Below are 21,812 nucleotides of genomic sequence, written 5' to 3'. Positions count from 1 at the left end.
CAGCTGGAGAAAAAACCCTACAGTCTTATTAATAGCAGAATGCATTTAAATAATACATCTTTAAAGCAATTAAAATATGAATGCAGCTCTTAAATAATTTGACAGCCCTAACACACACACACACACACACACACACACACACACACAGGCATTTTACACCACACACTTACACACAGTGGAATTATATACATAGACAAAGAAATTAAATGTAAATATACGTACTGCTAAAAAATATCAGATAATAATAATAATAATAATAATAATAATAATAATAAGGGAATCATTAATCCTGGTTTGACTAAAATAGCCTGCGAGGGCCGTTCAAATCAAACTGGGACCAAGTGTGTCCTTAATTTTTTAGGCAGTATACATACACACATGCACAGCTCTAAATAATAGAAGAAGGCTTAAGTCTGTGAGTGTGTGTGTGTGTGTGTGTGTGTGTGTGTGTGTGTGTGTGTGTGTGTGTGTGAAAAAGACTTTTATTTGAAAAACAATAATGATAATTATTTGAAAAAGCTAAAATGTTTCCATTTGTTACCCAAGTTAAAGTACAGCGCAGGTTTAGGTCTTGCATGGCTGTATTACTGATTACATCACTAGAGGGTCCTCACAAATACAGTAAAACAAGAATTGTGTTTTGAACTCTTGCGGTGTCGGCTCAAATCTTGTCCGAGTAACACTTCAGTGCCCATGGCAGACAACACCATGATGTACAGAGCACGCCTACAGTAACCTCTGCTGAAACCATGTGTGCGCGCGGGCGCGCGTGTGTGTGTGTGTGTGTGTGTGTGTGTGTGTAAATTAGGTTATGCTTTGGGCAAAAAGAAATGACTTGGTTAACCAGACATTCACATAAATACAGATGCAGAGGCACATTAATGAGGCGCGGGGCACTAAAGCCGTCTGATGGGGACTTCAAAAGACCGGCTAGGAAGTGAACGGATGTAACAGTTTGTGTGTGCATGTGTGATGTGCATGTGTGATGTGCATGTGTGATGTGCACATGTGTGTGTGTGTGTGTATACCTGTTTGTCGGTGAGTGTGTAGATGTAGTGCTGGTCAGGGCTGAAGAGCAGATCTCTCAGGATGGGACTGCCCTCCCCCACCACCACGTTCTCGTACAGCAGCGCTGGTCTGTTGGAACTCACCGAGTTGATCAGGATCTGCGGGAGAAAGCATACACCAATCTTATAAGCACGACTGTGAAATGAGGATGGAGGGGGAAAAAAAACCACACGCACACACAAATACACTAGGCATATTTACGAAAGCAATGATGCAAAAGAACTTGGTTAATTATGAGACCCTCGAAAACATGCCTGCGTATCAAAAATCCTCTGCGGAAAACAGAAATGAGTGTCAAAACTGCAAAAGCACCGATATTGCACCGCTGACTAAACATAAACCTGTCGTCTCTCTCTCTCTCTGTCTCACTCTCTCTGGATAGTAAGAGGAAAAAAGAGAAGGAAAGCATGCTCGACCCCTTCTTTATCGACTTGTTCAAATCCCTCATGTTTAGAATGTGAATCTCTCTGGCTGCCTTTGTGTGTGTCGTGTGTGTGTGTGTGAGAGCGTGTGTGTGTACGCACGTGCGTGTATGCGTGTGTAAGAGGAGGATTAGCAACATCAGTCCCTAATTGAATCAAACAAAGCAGATAGACACTCGACTGTCAGACAGACAAGCAAAGCTCGATTATGGGCTCAGCACAGAAATCAATAAAGCTAGTGCTGGTACACACACCCAAGCTGACACGCAGACACCCCCGAACTCACACCGCCGAACACACGCAGAGGCTCACACTCCCTCTCGTTCAAGCAGAGGACCTGTTCATCTTCATCCTCTACATACTTTCCCAGACCGTCTGATATTTCTTTTCCCTCAGACACGGCAGGTGAAGACGGAAAGGGAGGGGTGTTGAAATCGCCACACTCACTAATTCTCACCAGCGAATTCTCTCATCAGCGTCTCTTTTCCCCCTCAAATCTTAAAGTAGTGCAATAGAAAACTCGGTTTCAAATGTCTGGATCAATTGGCATTTTTCTGTATCTAAACTTGTTTTTTTTTTCTTTTTATTTCAGACACAAGAAGATTTTAAAACTAACAATAGAAGTTTGAAGTCCAAAACCGCTGGACTTGTTTCATTGGGGTGTGAAGTCAGTAGTCTAGCGGAATGAACCCGGAACAATGCTAAAGGAAGAAATCATCTCAGCGTGTTACATCGCTCCTGATACATTAAGAAATGTTCGACATTCTTGTATTCGGCGTGTACACGAGTGCCACAAAGACAGAGACCAATTACTGTCAGAGCTGTTCTGTTACAGAAAATGAATCACCTTCTCACCAATCAGAGGTGCACTGTGGCATAATAATAAAAAATACTAGCCTTTAACAAGGTTCTATTGTCCCTCAATGTAATGTTGTGCTTGTGCAGAACTGCACGAAAAGCTTGAGCGCCCTCATTTCTTCATATTTGCCTCCAAAGATCCAGACTGACTTTCATTTTATTAATACAGTCTTAAAGAACAGCTCTCTGGGCTTCCTGAAGGACTTCCTTGGCTCTCAATTTCAGTTCTGTATCTGACCAATTTCAGAGGAATGTTTTGGTTTGTTAAGGCACACAATGAGCTATCAACCTCATTAAATCCTAAAAAAGCATGTAACTTGAGCTATGTTTCAGTAAAAAACAGGTACAGATGATAACAGATGATCAATATACTCTCCCGCGGATGCTGAACGCTGAGTGGTTGGAACAGACGAGAGGGGAAATGAGGTTGCTGCTCAGGTCACTGCATCAATTTTTAAACTCTATCTTTATCCACTTGGCAGCACGTCAGAGTAATACATTTGTTTACTTCGCTATAATTGAATATACATAATTTAATTTAAAATAAGGGAGCGGGAGGACTATGGATAGTTCTATTTCAATAAGGCAAATTCCCCTTCTGTTTCGCATTGTTCCGACCCAAACACAGGCACGTGCATTGTGGAAAGGGGTGTTGGAAATGCACGCAGGCGTGCCAAACCGTGGTGCGACCTTTTCCCCGACAGTTAACAAAGGTCACTGGGGGTCAATCACTCAGACTGAAAGGTCAGCGGAGGAAATCAGCCCGGACGTAATTGTACAAATTGATTTAAATTACAGCACTGACTGCTAACGCATCATTTGAGAAGGCAGGGAAGTTATTCAGAGCATGTTAGAGAGTAATGAAGAGAACCAGGACAGAGAGAGAGAGAGAGAGAGAGAGAGCACAAGGTGATTGGAACAGAATTCCCAGTTAGGAGAGTCGTCTCACAAATAACACCCGCTCAGTGATCCAGCCACGGGGTCTGCAGGGGGCGCACCGGCCAGCGCACAGCACGGGGGTTGTTCCAGGATTGTTAATGCTGTCGCACAATCAATGTGCCCTCCCTACTATACATCGTATCGAGTAGTGTTAGTCCTCCACATGTCTGATGTCATTTTCCACTAATTACAGAGAATTATCAATATTGTTCAAACACAGGCATTGTTTTGGAACAGCGCTGCCGCTGGTCGATGAAATGAGACATGGTGGCCAATCATATCAAGCACTTTGAAGCCACTGGTTCAATTAAAGACTTAGCAAGACCAAAATCCATCTGTTCCAGAAAGAAAACAAGCAGGTCGTTAAAGCTCGTCTCAGCCCCGAGTCCAAAAAATTTGCATCGCTAAAACATTGCTAATAAATTCTTTCTGCTTAAATGTGACATATTTGACTGCACTATTACTTGTGGGACACTCTGCATTCGAGGCAATGTGCAGCACAGCTGTGTGTGTGTGTGTGTGTGTGTGTGTGTGTACAGGAGAGAAGAGAGATGCTGGCAGCACCAGCATATTAAATACATCCATCACTCGTATAGTTTTTGCTAAGCAGCCATAAGCTCAGCTATGTAGTGCTATTTATCTGTCCTTCTCCATCTTTTTTACTCTTTCCATCTGTGTGTGTGTGTGTGTACACATAATTACAGGCTGTTTCCCAAGGGTGCCCGATTCCACTCCTGGAGGACCGGAGTCCTGTAGATTGCCGATTTCCCTGCTGAAACACACCTGATAATTAAGCGGTGAGTTAAATCGAGTGCGTCTCCGCACAGAAAAAACCACCGAACTCCATTAGACTTTAACATTCCTCGACAGAGGCTCCTGTTCACTACCCTGAGCCAAACGTCACAAAAGCGTGAATTATTCCTAAACATTCGCTGCATTACAGCCCTTCAGCCGAAACCTGATGCACATTTCTGCTGACGCAACACAAATATATACGTTCAGAGCCAACATCACTGCTAACGAGAAAAATCTGAGCAGGTAGGAAGAGAAAGATTTTACTGCAAAAACTCTAGAGTAGGCTGATGGATATATAGCTCCAGGCAAACTATAAAACGTCTTGGTTTAATAGATATTGAAGTGCGAAAAAAGTTTAGATTTCTAAGCTTTTGGCTTCGACTATACGGCAGTTATAAAATGAAATTCTACTTTAGCTGTACACCTGAAGTGAAACATACACACTAACTAACTAGCATATACCAGTTTTGTTTTGTTTTTAAGTTAATTCTGGCTATAATGGAAAGGTATCAAAACACTCAGTGCATCACAGCTTGCTGCTCGTCAGGCTTAACAGGCACATAATTCAAGGATGCCTACCCAGCCTCAAAATCCCACAGATCTCAATCCGACTGAGCTTCCATGGAATGCAGAAAAACAAACAAGTCCGATCCACAGGGGCCCTAACCCCCAAAACCGCCCAACCCCTCCAACCCTCCAACCCACAGCACCCAAAACCAACATCCCAGTGCCAGACACCACAGCCCATGTGCCGAGCCTAGTGGCCAGAACCACCCCCGGTGACACAAGGGGACCCTAAAACCTAAAAAAAAAAAAAGAGGACAATTCTCATATAACAGAATGAACCAATGGTGCGTGAGCGAGAAGTTCGAAAAGATGCGGTCGGTCGGCGTCACGTGGTTCGGAGGAACCACGTGATAGTCTTTGACCCTCTTGACTGAGTTGTAGTAGTATCCTTATTGTGGGAGCCCCCTAGTGACGGGGAGGAATTGGACACAACTAAATTAGGGAGAAAATTGGAGAAAAATCCCCCCCAAAAAAAGGGGGAAAAAACCTATTAATAAAAATGAGACTTGCCATTTCCTCAGTTGTGAATTTTACTCACTCTAGTAGCTAAAACTATCACAAAGGTTAAGGACAAAAGAAAAGAAAAAAAGAAAAAACATTTCTACTGGGCAAGCTGGATAAACAACTGGTTTGGGCAGTTACTGATAAACTGGAATTGGATTAGTAATGGAGTTATATATAGTGTGAACCCTTACACGGTGTCAGTTTTAAACCAGCACAGCACAACACACACAGAGAACATGGCATATCTAAAACCGCTCCCTTTTTGTCATTTAGCGTTGGTGTCCTGAAGCACACTGGAGGCCATGCTTAGGTTTACTGTCTAAATGAATTCCTGGAGACTGGAAGAGCAGGGAACTGATGTGGACAAATAAACAGTCTCCTTTACATCTGCTTTGTCTGGAAGCTGCTCGTCTGCTTATCAAACAGCTCATCAACTGCTCGCCGTCCTGTGGCTTGTCTGTCTTGGGAATAAAAGTCTGGATCTTATCGATGAGGAGATTTCCATTGGAGCACAACGCTGGAGAAAAAAAAGAAGAAGAAAAAATCCCCAAATCGCCGTATGATGGCCGGACTCGCTTAAAATACGAGAGTACGTATAGGAAATGAGGATATTTTCAAATCCACACATTTATTTGATGTGAAAAGTCTATGTGAAGAGGCTTTAAGTGGGAATGGCTTTTTCCCGGCACGATAGTGTGACGCTACGCTTCATTTCCCAAACGGCCTCGAATCAATCACGCTAACACGGCCGCGCGACGCGGGTCCTGAATCAGCAACATGCACGCAGATAAACACACGTGCAGTGGGCGTACCAGCCACGACACACGCATCCAAATCCTCCGTACACCGTCATAATAATCAACAACCATCACTTCACACACGCAGAGGCACACTATGACTCAAGCATGTGTCAGTTAACTAAATGAAACCTTAAAAAAATAAAAATAAATAAAAAACACCACCATAGAGGAACCTTGCCGCACAGATGCCAATTTACTTTTGACGTCAAAACCCCGAAAGACCCATTAAACGCTTCCTTTTCCTCACACACACACACTCTGCAAGTCAACACAGGAAGAGAGGCATTACAAGTATAAAGCATCTACTCAGTACACCCAGGGTGACTGTCTATACAAACAACGCCGGCCCTCTCATGCGATCGTACCCTGGCATAGGAGCGCGCGGAAAAAACACAGGAAGACACACTCGGAGCATGGCTGATATGCGAAGAGAGCAATCTTTAATCTGTAATCACTAAAAGAACTGATAAGCTTTCCTGTGGGAACGCTAGCCGATTACCGAGCCACTGATGCCTCAAATTAGTGCTTAAGGAATCCAGACATAATTAAACAGTGACAGATTTTATATCCTCCTTCACTCTTCCCCAGATATTACGCTGGGAGTGCTATCATTACCTAGCATGCACTTAATGCGTACCTGCATCGACTGTAGTCACTTCATCAGGGAGAGAAAGAGCGTGCTCACATTAGGCATCGGGGCAGAGCAGAGCGAGACTTTTGTACACATGGGCATCGCCTCTGCGGATGAGACCTGGAATAACGCTAACCTCAGAGTATTATTATTATTCTGACCCATAATCTCATACGGCATTCTCTTTGCCTGCTGCACACCCAGAGACACACACTACAACCCAGAGAGAGAGAGAGAGAGAGAATGTGTCTGTTAGTTGTAGGAATAGATGCAAATCATGTCTCACACACACACACGAGTGTACATTTAAGTGTGCTGACTTTGTATAAACAGCAGAGGAAAGAATCCGACTGGTCAAATCCACCCAGTGCACCCAGGCACAATTACATCCTGCTTTTGAAATAAAACACCACACACACACACACACACACACACACACACAGCCTTAATCCATCAATTGTTTGAATTGCAAGGCTTCATTTTATTCTGCTCCTGGTGGAAACATGATCAGGAGGCGGTGTGTAACTCCAGCCGCCGCACCCGTCTCTGAGCGCTACGGCAGCGATCCCGCTTCCTCCCGAACGCAGCGTGAGATCCGCTCAGCCTCGGCTCCCTGTCTACAGCACAGCGTCCGGTGAAAATAAACATTGCGCTACATTTGTCTATTGTTTCAATAGCCGTTGCATCATTATGACATATGTGCTCAGAAAGTCTGGATTCGGTTAAGAAATAATAATAATAACAACAACAACAATAATAATTTAATGGAGTCACACAATCTGTATCCGTCTAGTTCTCTTAATATTCTTATCCGTATTCAGATTTTTAGCAAGAGTTCAATAAGGCGTGACCTCTTTACACAGACTGGAGAAAATAAGCACAAGGCTCAGAGAAAGTAAGTCATTTTTATTTAAATAAAAAAAAAAAGAAGAGAAATTTGCAGAAGATAACACTTTAATGAACTCCTGAACACGTAGAACTACACTGGAGTTCCTAATCAGTCTCCACGAGACACCCTGTCGAGCTTTCTGACGAGCTTTCTGTCTAATGCGACTGAGTGCCGCGCTTTCCAAAACCTGGAAATTATTGATTAAATGTCACAACAACCACCTTAAAATAATGTGTTTAACAGATTGATTGAGTTGTGGGTGATTGTTCCATTTCCAAAAAGTTCGCTGAACATGCTTCTATAACGTAGTATCAAAAGTATTTACTATAGAAACTTGTTTACTCGGATTACTAGTCGCCCGAGACGACTTGATAGTGGGTCGGGATAGTGGATGACCATGTAATCAATGGAATGTTATAAAATTTGAAAAAAAAAAATTTGGAAAGAAAGATGATGCTACTCAATCAGTGAGATGCTCTTGGTGCGAGGAGTTTAAACTGAAGGGTAAGGCTAAGATTAAGCCTCTCACAAGAGCAATGTTTTGACTGATGGATGCACCCCTCCCAGACTAGAGAGCAGTGTGACGTGCTAGCTGTAAGAGGTTAAAGCTGGACAAGGGGAAAAATTAAACCTGAACTCTGTTTGCGCCGGAAGATATCGAAAAAATCTTAGTAGAGCACAGATGCCTAAAATATATAATTAAGAGGATTAATGAAAGAGAGTATTTGGTGTGACGATGCTTTATGAACCTTTTGGTCTTAGGTACAATTTCTGCAGTTTTATAAGGAATTTAACTAAGCATCCGGCAGAGCTACTCTAGTTTTACTACAGACTGTTGCACCTGCTTGTTTTTTTGCATGAAACATCCAGCAGCTTACATTTTGTTTTTTGTCTAATAGTCCGTTGCTTACATACCATGCTCGTTTCTAAATTAAATTAAATTAAATTCCATGCGAACAATAGAACATCACGGGTACCTGTGCCAGGTGTGCCTGATTTAAAAATAATTATTAGAATAATAATATTATAATTATATATATATATATATATATAATTTAAAAATAATATATATACTGTGGTATTATTTTAAATCAGGACATCAGGACCACCCAATTTCATGTTGCACAATCAGATTTTTTTTTCTTCTGAGGCCCCTGGCACATTGTTTTATATTTTAATATAATCCCTGCATGATTTCCTATTTATATTGAAGTCTGAATAACAATCAAGAATTTTGCTACACAAGTTAATATTTGTCGGAACGATATTTTTGGAGACCCCAGCAGAGATACGCTGCCCTGAGCACAGCACGTGGTCCGCATGGGCTCTGTATAATTATTTATAGAGCACTGACTTTATAAATAAAAGCATTTTTCATTCGTGGATTTACAGGCCAGACTGTTTAGAAATATGGATTTATTTTTGAGGTCGTGTTTGGGTCAGGATGGGGGGGGGGGCGGTTTGGCAAACCACTGACAATATCGTCTCCTATTCATAACTTTATTTAAACACACACTCTTGTTCACTATAAATATAATTTGAACTATTTGTGGCCAGTTATACTCCTCATTTACACCGCTCTACATTACTAACATATACGGTTTCATTCCTCACCCAACTGAACGCTCATGACGGATCTGGTGTCTGCCACAGCTGATCGTTCACATCACTTGATGGTGGAAAGAGATGGAGTGTGAAATACAGAGACACAGGGGTTGGTCCTGGTGGAGCCCAACAACCATCGATCATTCATTCATGCCCATTATATACCACTCTAACCACACCCAGCACCCTCTGGCTGTTTCCTCCCATTAGTCTTAACCATTCCTCCCACCTAATCCTCTGAACACACGGCCCTGTCCAGCAAGCAGCTCTCGACTTGTCCAACAAGTTGTTGTTCAGGCCAACCCCAACCCCCTGCTGAAATTAATGAAGCGTGTGTGAGCTCACAGGTGAAGAGGAGATTATTTACTGGCATGAGAGAGAAAGAACGGAGCTAGACGGGTGAAGGAAGAAGGGAAGGGATTTGTTTGGCACAGTCATCTCTGGTCATCTAAAACTACCTTCGTAATTCTGTAAATCAGTTCCAACATTGGATGGCAGAAGTACTGTTGACTGACATCAGGTCACTATACATTTGTGGTGATAATTATGTTCGAGATGTATGTTGAAAAAGTACAAAAGTATGTAAAAAAATTTAATCAATTAATAAAAAAAAAAAATGAATAATACACAATTATCTACCGGATCACCTGCTGTACCTAGCTTCTGTTCTGCTTATTATTTTTATATCTAGCATGTTGCGGTGGACTTCGTAATGTATTGAAAAAAGAAACAAGCGTGTGAAAATGGATGATAAAGGTAGTAAGGACATCAATTTGCAGAAGTTTGATTTGTTATTGCCCCATGATTTCCTCATATGGTTTACAAATGTGTGATTCCTTCTGGATTTGGTGGCGTTTACTAGCAATTGAGACGGATGTTATGAAATATGCTACGCTTCTACATTTCATAAAATGATTTTTCAAGCTCTCATCAATCGCTAACAGCTCCAGGGTTGAATCCAAATGGCATAAAGGGCAAAGTTAGTGCACTATGTAGAGGGAATGATCAGGTGAAGGACAGGATATTGTGATATCAGAGGCAAAATGTCCAGAGATATAAAACTGAATTAAAGTGAAGAACCAGAACAGACATGATCCAAGGCTTCAGGCTTAAGATTCCAACACCACAGATACAGATTTGGGATTTAAACTCAAGACCTTCCAAACAGGAGTTCAGTCAGGGCTCTTTAAACCACCAAATCCACCCTTCTGCTTTTTATGTATCTGTCTCATGTTATATATTGTATGTAAATGTGTAATTACCTGGTCATCAAGGAAATGAAGCTAAAATCAGCCAAACTAAACACTGCAACAAAGCCTGAATTATGATGCACTGATGATGAGGAAGTAGTCGGGTGGAAGGTGTAGGACGGTGGAAGTGAGATAAACAAATGAACCGATATAAGGCTGAGTCACAACCATAGAACCATAGAAATGCTGATTCGAAGCGACACCCCCACCTCCACCCCCACACACGGTCCAGAAGGCCAACAGTGAGATTCACACATTATAAAGCAAATGGGTCCTATATAGTGTGAACTACAGAGAGGTCCAGGTGTGTGTGCGCGCATCTCTCTTTCTCTCTCACAAATACACAAAAAACACTGTCATACAGTGTGAGGCCAAGGGAAAATGCCAAGGTGCAAGAACTGTATAAATTCTGTTTCTCTTCTCTCCATCTCTCTCCCTCTCACACACACACAAAAACACACACAGTTAACCCCAGTGACAGTATATGCAGCAACTGCATGTTGTGAAGTACTGAGAGAAGAGCAGCAGAAGCCACAACATTGTACGTACACACACGTGTGCGCGCACACAAACAGAGATTAGCATACCGAACAGCGGCATGCAGCGTGAGCGGCATTCTGACAGCTGGGTGGTCGCCTGGCAACCAGGTGTGAAACAGATGCTCCGGCTGAGGTTTGGCCCGTTGCCACGGCAACATGGAGGGCACTGACCCCTGGACACAGCGTGTGTGCGTTTGTGTGTGTGCACCAGGAGGCACTCTTGGCATCCCTGCCTATATAATGCCATGCTTCAGTTCTGCAGTCATTAGAGAGAGAGAGCGAGCTGACCCAACGGACAAGCAATCCAGCTGCTAAACATACACAGCCTCATTAGCAAAGCGATTAGCTTGCTCTAACTTTGGAGGGTGAGAAGTTTGAAGACACCTCCGCCTCACCGCAAACCACTGCACAGGCTCGGGAAATGACAAGATGGTGTAAATGCGGGGTGAACCCAAGAAACTAAGAAGCTCCTAATGGAACACCAGCGCCGGCTAGGACAGAGCACGCCGACTGTGATTTATACCTGCCTTTTAATAGGCAATTAAAAAAGGAAGCTGGTTTTGCACAATACTAGAGCAGAACAGAGTTGTGGCACACATCAAGCACATGACAAGGGGCGAACACCTCAAGTCAAGTCGCATGATGAGCGCACATCACGCGGTTCCAGTCCTGTCAGCCCGAGGCTATGGTGGCTGTGGTGGTCTCTTTAAAATGAGAGAAAAAACAGTCTTGCCTTTTTCCAACCATCCTAATATGATCTTTTTAAGAGAATAAGCCTTTATTTACACATCACTTTTCTACATTCGGAACCAAAAAGAGCAGATCAAGGTGACACACTGAAAACAATCACAGAACACTACTGAAACCAAGGGGAAAGAAGAATAAATAAATAGATTGATAAATAAATAAAACCATAATGACAATTAAAAAAAAAAAAAAAAAACAAGCACAGTCCACACAGAAGCAAGACGGCTTTTAAGATTCCATTATAAAGATGCTTATTTTAAATGGGTAAAATAAGATTCCACAGATTTTAAAGCCAAGAGCAAAGCCGTTTTTTTGTTGTATCCTGTCTGCCACTGTGCGTTCTGAAATGCCTTTCTGCTCATCATCCGTGCACAGAGTGGTTCAATCACGAAAATATAGTCCCCCTCGAAACTCAAAGCAGTCTGGTTCTTCTCATCTGACCCCAAGACTGGCCCTAACTGGATGTATTATGTTTTCCACGTCATTCCCAGGAGATTTCTGAAATCCAAAGATCCAATTGCTTCCTCTTCCTTTCGTGAACAAGAGATTGAGTCGGCCTGCTTACAGTCCACTTCCTCGTCCGCAATCATTATTTTCACATAGAGCTCGCTCACAAAGCATTTACAGACAGGCCTGGTGTTTACGTGTGTGTATGTGTGCTCTGTGCGCACTAAAATATGATCTTCATTTTAAATATGAAGTAAATGTATATGTAACGGTCAGTGTGTTAATACAGTGTTGTGTCAACACAAATACATCGAGGAAACGCCGGCCTGGGCCACTAAAACTGCTTAAATAAAACTTACACTATTGGGGAAAGGTGTGTCTGGTTATCATTAATTATGATGAATAGATTATTGATTGTTAATGTGCTTAACTATCGCTGATGAAAAATGTGACATCTGGAAACTTAAACTTTCCTAGTCACTTGTTTGTTTTCTGTTGAAATGCAGTAAGTTCTATTTAACATTACATGATTAGTGTTTATTTTTTACAGTGGTGATGTATAATTCAATAGACGTTCATGTCAAACCAGGACTTTTGCTTGGACAGAATAACAGAACACAGTTATATTCCCTTGCTGCACTAATGCACTCATCCCGGAGAACTCCTTTAATGGCCGAAACATGTCAGAACTGTACATGGGATGTGGGAATAACTCCCAGCAGAGTTCCTATAGTGTGCAGGCGGCGTTGATTGGCAGGTGATCCAACCAGGCGTGTTTTTTTTTTTTTTTCATTAAAGGAAAGGGCCATTAAAGAAGTGCCTGAAAGGTCAGCATTTTAGACATGAAGGCGGTAGTCCGATCCTAGCTCTGGACTAGGACTTTTAACTTGATGGCATCCAAACACTAGTGAGACACTGGGATAAGTGCAATAGTGTAGCAGGGAATTATATAAAGAAATAAAGGTAGTTTTTACTCTTGTAACTGTGTTGTTATTCTGCACCATCAAAAGTCCCGGTTTGACTTGAATGCCCCTCATACTTTAGGGATATGACCGGAAAATACATGAGGATGAAGAATCAAGAAATAACAAGTAGTAAGACTGAACAAGAGAAAGCGAGAGAGACAGACGAGAAAGAAAGATCAAAGTGTAATTGGTTAAAGCCGTGGCAAAGAGACCACAATAGAATCAGACCGCTGCCAATTAAGTGTAAAGTGAGTGCATCGACTGGTGCATTGCAGCAGCATCACTCTGCTTCCACAATCTAATCAGCTTTAGAGAAAGACCTCTGACCGCATGCTCTACACAGTGACGGACACGGCACAGGAAACCACCTCTGCTGGTGGGGGGAATAGGGAGAAAAAAAACCCGATGCGGGATGTTTCGTCTCAAATTAACTGAAAGCTTGGAGACTGTACACGGGTCACTGGGGTCTGACAGGTGTGTGAAGCTGCAGCATGGAGGCTGATTAATTACCCCGAGTTCATGAGTGTCTGAGGCGTCTGGGAGGAGCTGCTCAGGTGAAACAGGAAGGGGAACAGGCAAGTCAGTGACTTACAGGGCCAAGGGTCAGAGACACATAGCAAGAGTCGTCTCTCTCTCGCTCTCTCTCTCGCTCTCTGTGCCGTGTTCTGTTTAGGAGAAGGGGCAGCACGCGCAATCACACGTCAAACTTAGTTAGCATGTTAGCAGCCGATGAAGCCGTGTGCCTGTCAGTTCTGCTTCTTGTAAAATCCGCGCCAAAGGCCGTCTTCTCAGGAGCCATTTTCTGTGTCTGGTGTGTGTTCTTCAAAGGACGGCTCTAGTGCTCATTAGCTGCTCTAGAGACTAGAACAGGAAGTTTTCATCTCTCGGCAAACAGATTCATGACAGATTTTGCTCAAAGAGAATTCAATCGTGACATAAGTAGAACTGAATGCTTTGATACCGTGTTGTGATGTATAGATATATATGCTGTGTGTGGGCAGAGCTAAAACCTGGCCTGTATTACGCTTTAAAAAAGATTTTATCTTTGATTTCTTTGATTGATATCATATGACTGGTTTTCATTTATGCAGTTATAGGATGGATGTACTTTATTTCCAATACCTGACATAAATAAATACTACATACAACCCAAAGTGGAGTTGTGTTTTCCAGCAAATTGCCAGATTTTCCTTTCACTATAAAGCGTATAAAGAGTTTCTGCACAACAATGTGCTCTGACCCTCTTCAACAGACAGTGGTGATGGTCTGTTATTTCCGTCCCAGCATTACAGCCACTATAGAATGACTTAAAACGAGGTTATGGCACATGCCTGACACATTTATTAGCAGTGATGTGAAGACGTGTCGAACTTAGAGACAGATAATCAGTTGCATGACTGATTATTAAAAAATAAAACTGCTATAGTGTTTAGAGAGGAGCAGGTCGTCCGACGAGACTCTGAAGTCACGTTTTGCGATTGCTTAGGGCCTCGTATCGGTGCTGCAAGAATAACTCGAGGAGGGTTTTCTCCAGCTTTACTTATGATCAAAGCCTGAAGAGTGCAGACACAAAACTATTAGCGAGCACAGGAAGGAGACAGCACGGCACACTCAGGAAGGAGCTAATTCGCTTACACATGTGGCCGGCACATTTTCCTAACGTACACGCCATGTGTTTTACAGAACAGTTGCGACGGGCCTAAACATTTCCTCTCATGACTCTCAGACTCCGACTCGGGTATCTTCACCCTGAAGTTTGCTTGACGTTTGCTTTTCTTCTTTCTGAAGACATGCTGTAATGTTTGCGCCATATTTTTCTGCTTGGGTCTCTTGAGATTCTCCCCGTTGCACTCTGAAGGCTCGGTCAGAGACACGCAAAGGAAATGATGAAACTATGAACGAGCGGGGCCGAGCACACGCCGAATCCATCTTGTTGACTGCGACGCTAAGCTAGCCAGAGGACGGATAGGGAAATCATTTGACTGTGTCTGACATGCATTCTACTGCCCTGTGTGTGCGCGCATGTGTGTGTGTGTGTGTGTATATATGGATTGAGAGTGCGAGAGAGAAATGCAGAGCCTAATCCAAGAGGTTGCTACGGCAACCGGTCTGTCCTGGCTAAGTGGCCGAGATGCTGGACGGCGGTGCTGCTAGCTGTAGGATTAGAACGCGGCCAATAAAAAGATCAATCACAGTGATTAGGGCTGGTGGAGTGGGGATATAGGAGTTAATACACGCTGTACATGATTGATTAGAGCCTGTGTCAGTTAGAATTACAAAGCCCAGTCATGAGCTACAGCGATTGATTAGACAATTACCAATGAATACAGAAATGCCACACGTAGTATGCCACACATATGAAGCGGGAGCAGGAAAGGAAAAAAATAAGAAGACAGACAGGGAAAAGGAATATGAGAGAGAGACACACTCGGAGAGATACAGGCCCAGTGAATCACAGACAAACGGAGAGAAAGAAAAACACTGCGAGAAACACTACAAGAGAAAGAGAGTGAGAAACAGTTGACCAGCAACAGAACCCAGAGAGAGACACACACTGTGCAATAAAGAGAGTGAGGCTGTTAAAGAAACACTGCATTCACGAGGGAAACAGACAAACAGCGCTTGAGAAAAAGTGAGACACACTGTGTGTGTGTGAGAGAAAGAGAGAAAAAGGGAGCGAGAGAGAGAGAAGGAGACACACCCTGCAAGAGAGAGACAAACACTGCAATAGAGAGACAAACACTGCGAGACAGGCTATTTAATAATGCTGCAAAGACAGCCTGCAGGAAGCAGATAGACCAATACTGGGAGAGAGTGTGACACTGTAAAAGAGAGACACAGAAAAAAAAAGACAGAAATTATTTTTAAGAGAGACAGACCAAGTGTAAGACATAAAAGAAAACTTAAAAGATGAGCTTGTTGTCACTGCATAGACCAAAAACATGGTTTCAAGCTACTCTCTAGCCACACACACACGCACGCACAAGGGAGAGAGAGCAAGTGTGTAAATACACACAGGCACATGTGCCCAGGGGCAATCCATGTCCTACGAGTATTAATACAGCTAAACTAATAACAAACCCGTCGCCCAGCAACAGGTCGCTATTAGCTAATTAACAACCTAAACGAGGGCCTGCTCATTTGTGGCATCTGCCAACAGCTGGTTACGACAAGGGAGGCGGGGCATACACACAAAAACACACACGCACGCACACACATATAAAAAGATTAAAATACTATTAGGTGCAAATGATCAATTCTTAAAAAAAAAAAGAGGATGTTACAGATGGTTCCCAAAGCAGCATGCTGAGGTTTGGTGCTGCTGTTCTTACAAACAAGCACATGCACATGCTCTCACACACACACGCACGCACAAGCAGACAGACACGCACAAACACGCAGACAGAACTAGTACATTTATAGCAGCTCAGAGTTTAGGCAATAAAATGAAGTGTATCATTTGCATATAGACACTAAAGTAGCACTGATTCATAGTAGAGCTCATTCAGGCGAGTGCATGTGTGTGTTTTCCTAACACAGCTGAGTGTGTGTGTGTGTGTGTGTGTGTGTGTGTGTCTGCGTGTGTGCGTGTGCACTTCACTGTCCTCGCCAAGGCCTCATATCTCACCAACCTCACTGTGTCCTACACAACAGTGTGGGGTGAACGAGCTGTCCCAGCCCATTACACTGAGACAATACAGAGCTGCAGCTTCCTCTACACTCAGACCACCCAGAGAGAGAGTAAGAAAGAAAGAAAGAGAGAGAGAGAGAGAGAAAGAGAGAGAGAAAGAAAGAAAGAAAGAAAAAAAGGAAGCTAAGAATATCTCAGATAAAGTAAAGAGAACCTCGAGTATTTTAGAATTTGGCTCTATTACACCTCAACTGCAAAACACTAATGTTAGCATGCAAGGCTAACTAGCTAGCTAAAAGCAAGCATTACTGTAAGAATCTTTCTGTTTTGTTGATGTTAGCATTTAGCAGCTACAACATCAAACAAAACCCGTCACTAAAACAGTACTAAAAACTTTTAGTACACAACCTTTTTTTTTTTTTTTTTTTTTTTAATTGTTCTAGAACTTTTCTCCTCAAAGGCTGGCTAATTATTCAGTTGTTGTTGTTGTAGTATCACTAGCAACTTAACATGACTCTCCTGTTTCATGAAATTATCTCTAAACTCTCGTCAAATTCTGTCTCAGTTTCTTTTAATATGTTACTCTCTGTACTGTCATATGTAGATCAGGAAGTCACCAGGGTGACTAAGCACTTTTGTTGTTGTTGAGGTGTTCCTTTCAGTAAATGTTCATGTTCAGGAATGACTGTAGTGGCCTCCGAGCCACCTCGGCCGCGATCGTCATTCACAGATGTACAGGAGGAATGGGAGGTACTTAGCTCTTTCACATCAATCACGGCTATACAGCCAATCACGGGCATCTGTGAGGGCTCGAAATTGGAAGGAGTGGATAGTGCCGTTCTCCAAACGTGTTACGCTGCACCCAACGGTGTGTGACAATACAGAGCTTGCCGTTCGACAAGGTGAAGGTGATCGGCGTCACGTGGCTCAGAGAAAACTCGTGCTAGTCTTTGGCTCTCCCTGTCTAGACGTAGTAGCTTAGTAAATTGGATTTAGCTAAACTAGGGAAAATCAAGAAAGAAAATTCCCCCAAGCCCACAACCCAAAAAATTTAATTAAATAAAAAAAAAAAAAACAGATGTTTTACTGTGAATAAGAATCTCTTCACAGTACTGTGCTTTCTACGTCTTCTGTAAATGTCAGTTTTACACCTTCATTCACAAAAAATCTCATCACAAGTCCCCGTTGACTTGAACGCCCATCATAAATGAAAGTCACATGTGTCACAGCAACTCAGACTATGGTACTTATGGTAACTCCATAATAGCGCTCTGTTTTTTTTTTTTTTTTTTTACTAGAACTTTTCTGGTTACAAGCTGGCTATTGTTGGGGTGCTAGCAACTTAACATGGTTTTTAACACGACTACTGACTTACGCATTACCTTAAACCTTGGGTCAACTTTTGTTTAATTTCTTTTAATATCCTACTCTACTCTAATATCCCATCTCCTAGGGTAACCAGGATGACTAATCATTTTTTTGCTGCCTACACAGATGGAAGAAAATGGCTAGGTATGGTTAGCTACCATTTAAATAGTTATCAATATAAGCCTATTACTATTAGTAATAGTAGTAGTAGAACTATAGTATTAATATTAAAGCACTGCATAATAGCCAATTTAGATATCCATTAAAGCACAGAGCTTGTTATGCTACTTATAATAACATTCATTACACAATCGTAGCCGCAAGCACAGAAGCTAATTAAATACGACAAAATTAGCCAAAGGAACGCATGGAAGGGGCATAACAAAGTATCATTAGGCGTAAATATTGGCTTGTGTGTGTGGCACAGAGGCGACGTTCCAAGCTCAATCTTCCTCACAAATAAAACCAACTGATTGTTATGAGCGGACGATCGGGCGCCTATAGGCAGGTTTATTAGCTACATGAGATGTCGGATGCACCTTTCTAAAATGACATGCGGCTTATTGTTAAAGCAGAAGAATCCCATTATTTCTTTCATCTACCTCTCATTAACTCGTCCAGCAGATAATTGTCAACAAGTGGGCTAACGCAGTTTACACAGATTCATCCGTCGGAAAATAAAATGGATCCCGGCAATTCAGTGAGATCGTCCAACTAAGAAACTTATGTGGTGGTGGTGGTTTGTTTTTATATATAAAGGATACATTAATATATTAATTTTTCACAGACAATACCTCATTAACAGAACTGTTGTCAAGGTCTGGAGCAATATAAACACGCACTATTTTACAGCCTTCAAAAAAATCCCTACGAGTCGTGTTAGATATGACGAACGGTGTTCAAGTCAAACTGGGATTGCGCAGAAAAACAGAACACAGCTATACTACACTAATGGTTATTTACAGTTAAGGCTGTAGGTTACTGGGTTACTGATCAGAAGGTTGGTGGTTCAAGCCCCAGCACCGCCACTGTTGAGCCTTGGATCAAAGACCAAATCTGGGATATGTAAAAAAAATAAATAAATATGTCACTGTGTAAGGTACATATAATTGAATCATGTATATCTTATTTCATCAACGTAGAATTTTAAGATACCCGAGTTGTATCAAACCGCTTGCTTCACGTCTGAAACGATGGACTCCCAGGAACTCCTTTAATGGCCCAAACATGTGGAAATAGCTTGGAACAGGGTCAGGACTATACAGGGTATGCGGCAATAATTCCCAGCCGAGTTCAAGTGGTGTTGGTGAATGATTGTGAGTACAGTTCCCACGGACAGATGCGTCTCGTGTTCTACTGCAGCTAAGAGTCTTATCACCATACTGCGCTTAAAGTCTACTGTAATTGTCAATCGGACTTAATCCCCTCATAAATCAAAATGCCACAGCACATCACTCTATGGTAGCTATGGTATCCCCATGATAGCAACTGGTGGCATGTGCTTTGGGACATGGCCTTTTGAATTAGTGTGCACTAATTACTGGAAATGAACTAAAAAAAACATTTCACTTTTGCCGCCTTGTTGAAAATTGGCTTAAACCTTCTAAAGCATGCGGACGGAAACGTTATTTCGAATATGTTACAACCAGAGCACCTCAGTGAGACGTCAAGATGAAAAAGAAACGGCCAATCCGCTTCTAATCCATTGCAGAAAATGGGTGCTTGGAGAGCTGCAATTAGACCGTTCTTGACCTTAAAAGCTTTTTAAAACTAGCCATTTCTATCAGTCAACACATACCACACACACACACACATACTCCTGCTCGGCACTCGTCTGTTTGCAGCGGGGGGTTGGTGAGTCGATGTCACAGGAGCACTGGGAGTCTTTAATAGGGCAGGAGGGAGGGACAGGAGTGATCTTTAGCTCATGCTCCTGAGGGGGAGACACAGCCGTTTCCCAAACGTACTGTAAACGCTATAGCACTCCTCACTACCCTGACCCTCACAGGAGCGAGCCGAGGAGACAGAGAGTAAGAGACAGAAGAAAACACTCAAAGTGCATGGTGTATTAATTTACGCAATCAGACCCTGGAAACAAACCTTGGTGTTTACGCTACAAATGACAACACAAATGCGTTTCTCTCCCTCATTTCTACTCTCTCTAATCGCTCTCTATCCTCCCCTCCTTCTTTCCCTCTCGCACTCTCATTCTCTGAGTGGTTCTGTCCTGTGGTCGGCTCTAATCGTTGACCTGCTGGCACAAAAACTGCATTTCCTCGCTATTTGAACAGGAAAAAGAACAAGTGATGAAGACGAATGAAAGTCTGTCTCACCTTAGCCTATTTCGCACAGCTAAGCAAGTCATAAATGCACAAACATACTGTATATTACGCTACGCTACACCCAGACTGCGTGTGCACACACAATGATCTTTCAGCAGCCTAAACCAGACTTTATTAAACTCTTCTGCCTCAAACAGCAATTCATCCTGGCAGATAATTACAACGTGTAATATCAATATGCTAAATGATGCTATTTAAATACGGCTAATACCTTTAACTATCGTTTATATTATCATCACATTCCACGAGGGGCTGTGGCCTAAAAAAAGCTTTATTTCCGAGGCAAAGCTGAACTAACTGGAGTCGATTAAGATGGCACAGACTCATGATGTGATGAAACCTTTATTAGTGTGTTTGTCACTGTGATGAAAATCTCATTTTGCTGCAAGCAGAAGCGGATCATCCATAACCCCGACCGGGCTGTGAGAAAGCGGGTCTGGGACAGCAGCCGTTCATTTTTACTCCTCCACCATACGAACGTCATGGAGAGATGGCTGAGGATGTAAAAATGTGGGCACAACAGAGGAATAAACGCACCCGAGGTGTCACAAGGTGCTATTTTAGACTTCAGATTTTGCTGTTAACTCATTTCCTGACATTAACTCGTATACAGCACATAAAATAAAAATCAGGAAAAAACATGGAATTATAGACGGTGTGTACAAACTTTTGATTTGTACACACCGTCTATAATTCCATGTTTTTTCCTGATTTTTATTTTATACTACACTATAAACCAATGCAAGTACACTACCAGTCAAAAGTTTGGACACACATTTTAGTTCAAATTTCTTTCCATATTATAAAGCAATGTTAAAGGCGTCTAGAATACGCAATAATTTCCTCTGAACAGCTGATATTGAGAAGTGCCTGCTACTTATGCTCTGTAAAGCCTTCATAACAGCTCCAAACTGAGGTACTGTTCATTTGTGATTTTTGATGCTGGTGAGACTAAATGAACTTCTCCCCTGCAGCAGATGTAAATTTTGGTCTTGCTTTACTGGAATGATCTTCATGAGAGCCAGTTTCATCATTGTGCGTGATAGTTTTTTGCAAATAAACTTGACATTACTGTCCTTGCAAGAACTATTCCAGAACAGCTGACTTTGTGTACTAAAATAAAAACAAAACTGTTGTTATTTAATGAGCTTATGTCATGTGGGTTATTTCATGATTTTGAAATTTTAGTGTGTAGGAACGTTTGACTGGTAATGTACATGAGGAGCTTCCCATTCAGCACTGTGTGATTTAAATGCTTTCACCTTGTCTAAGAAATGGCTCAAATTTTAAAAGAAAACGTGTCAGTGTTACAAGACGTGTTTGCATTCGGCTGAGAAGATGATGATGGATAAGACTGGGATGATGCAGGTGGTGTGCTCCATGTCTCTATGTCACATCCTGCTTGTTTAATTGCATCATTGCAATGCAATACATAAAAAAAAAGC

The 21,812-nt window shown here is 42.2% G+C and overlaps 1 protein-coding gene across 1 annotated transcript in view; it reads right to left on the bottom strand.

The window, feature by feature from the left end:
• The window catches only part of plxna1b (plexin A1b), a 197,610-nt gene that overhangs the window by 92,488 nt on the left and 83,310 nt on the right, over positions 1–21,812 (bottom strand). Inside the window, exon 4 of the mRNA XM_053497844.1 lies at positions 1,029–1,166. Coding sequence (XP_053353819.1) covers positions 1,029–1,166 — 138 coding nt within the window. The remainder of the gene's footprint in view (positions 1–1,028; positions 1,167–21,812) is intronic.

Source organism: Clarias gariepinus, chromosome 6, assembly GCF_024256425.1.
Source record: "Clarias gariepinus isolate MV-2021 ecotype Netherlands chromosome 6, CGAR_prim_01v2, whole genome shotgun sequence".
Lineage (NCBI taxonomy): Eukaryota > Metazoa > Chordata > Actinopteri > Siluriformes > Clariidae > Clarias > Clarias gariepinus.
This window is presented reverse-complemented; position numbering and strand designations above follow the sequence as displayed.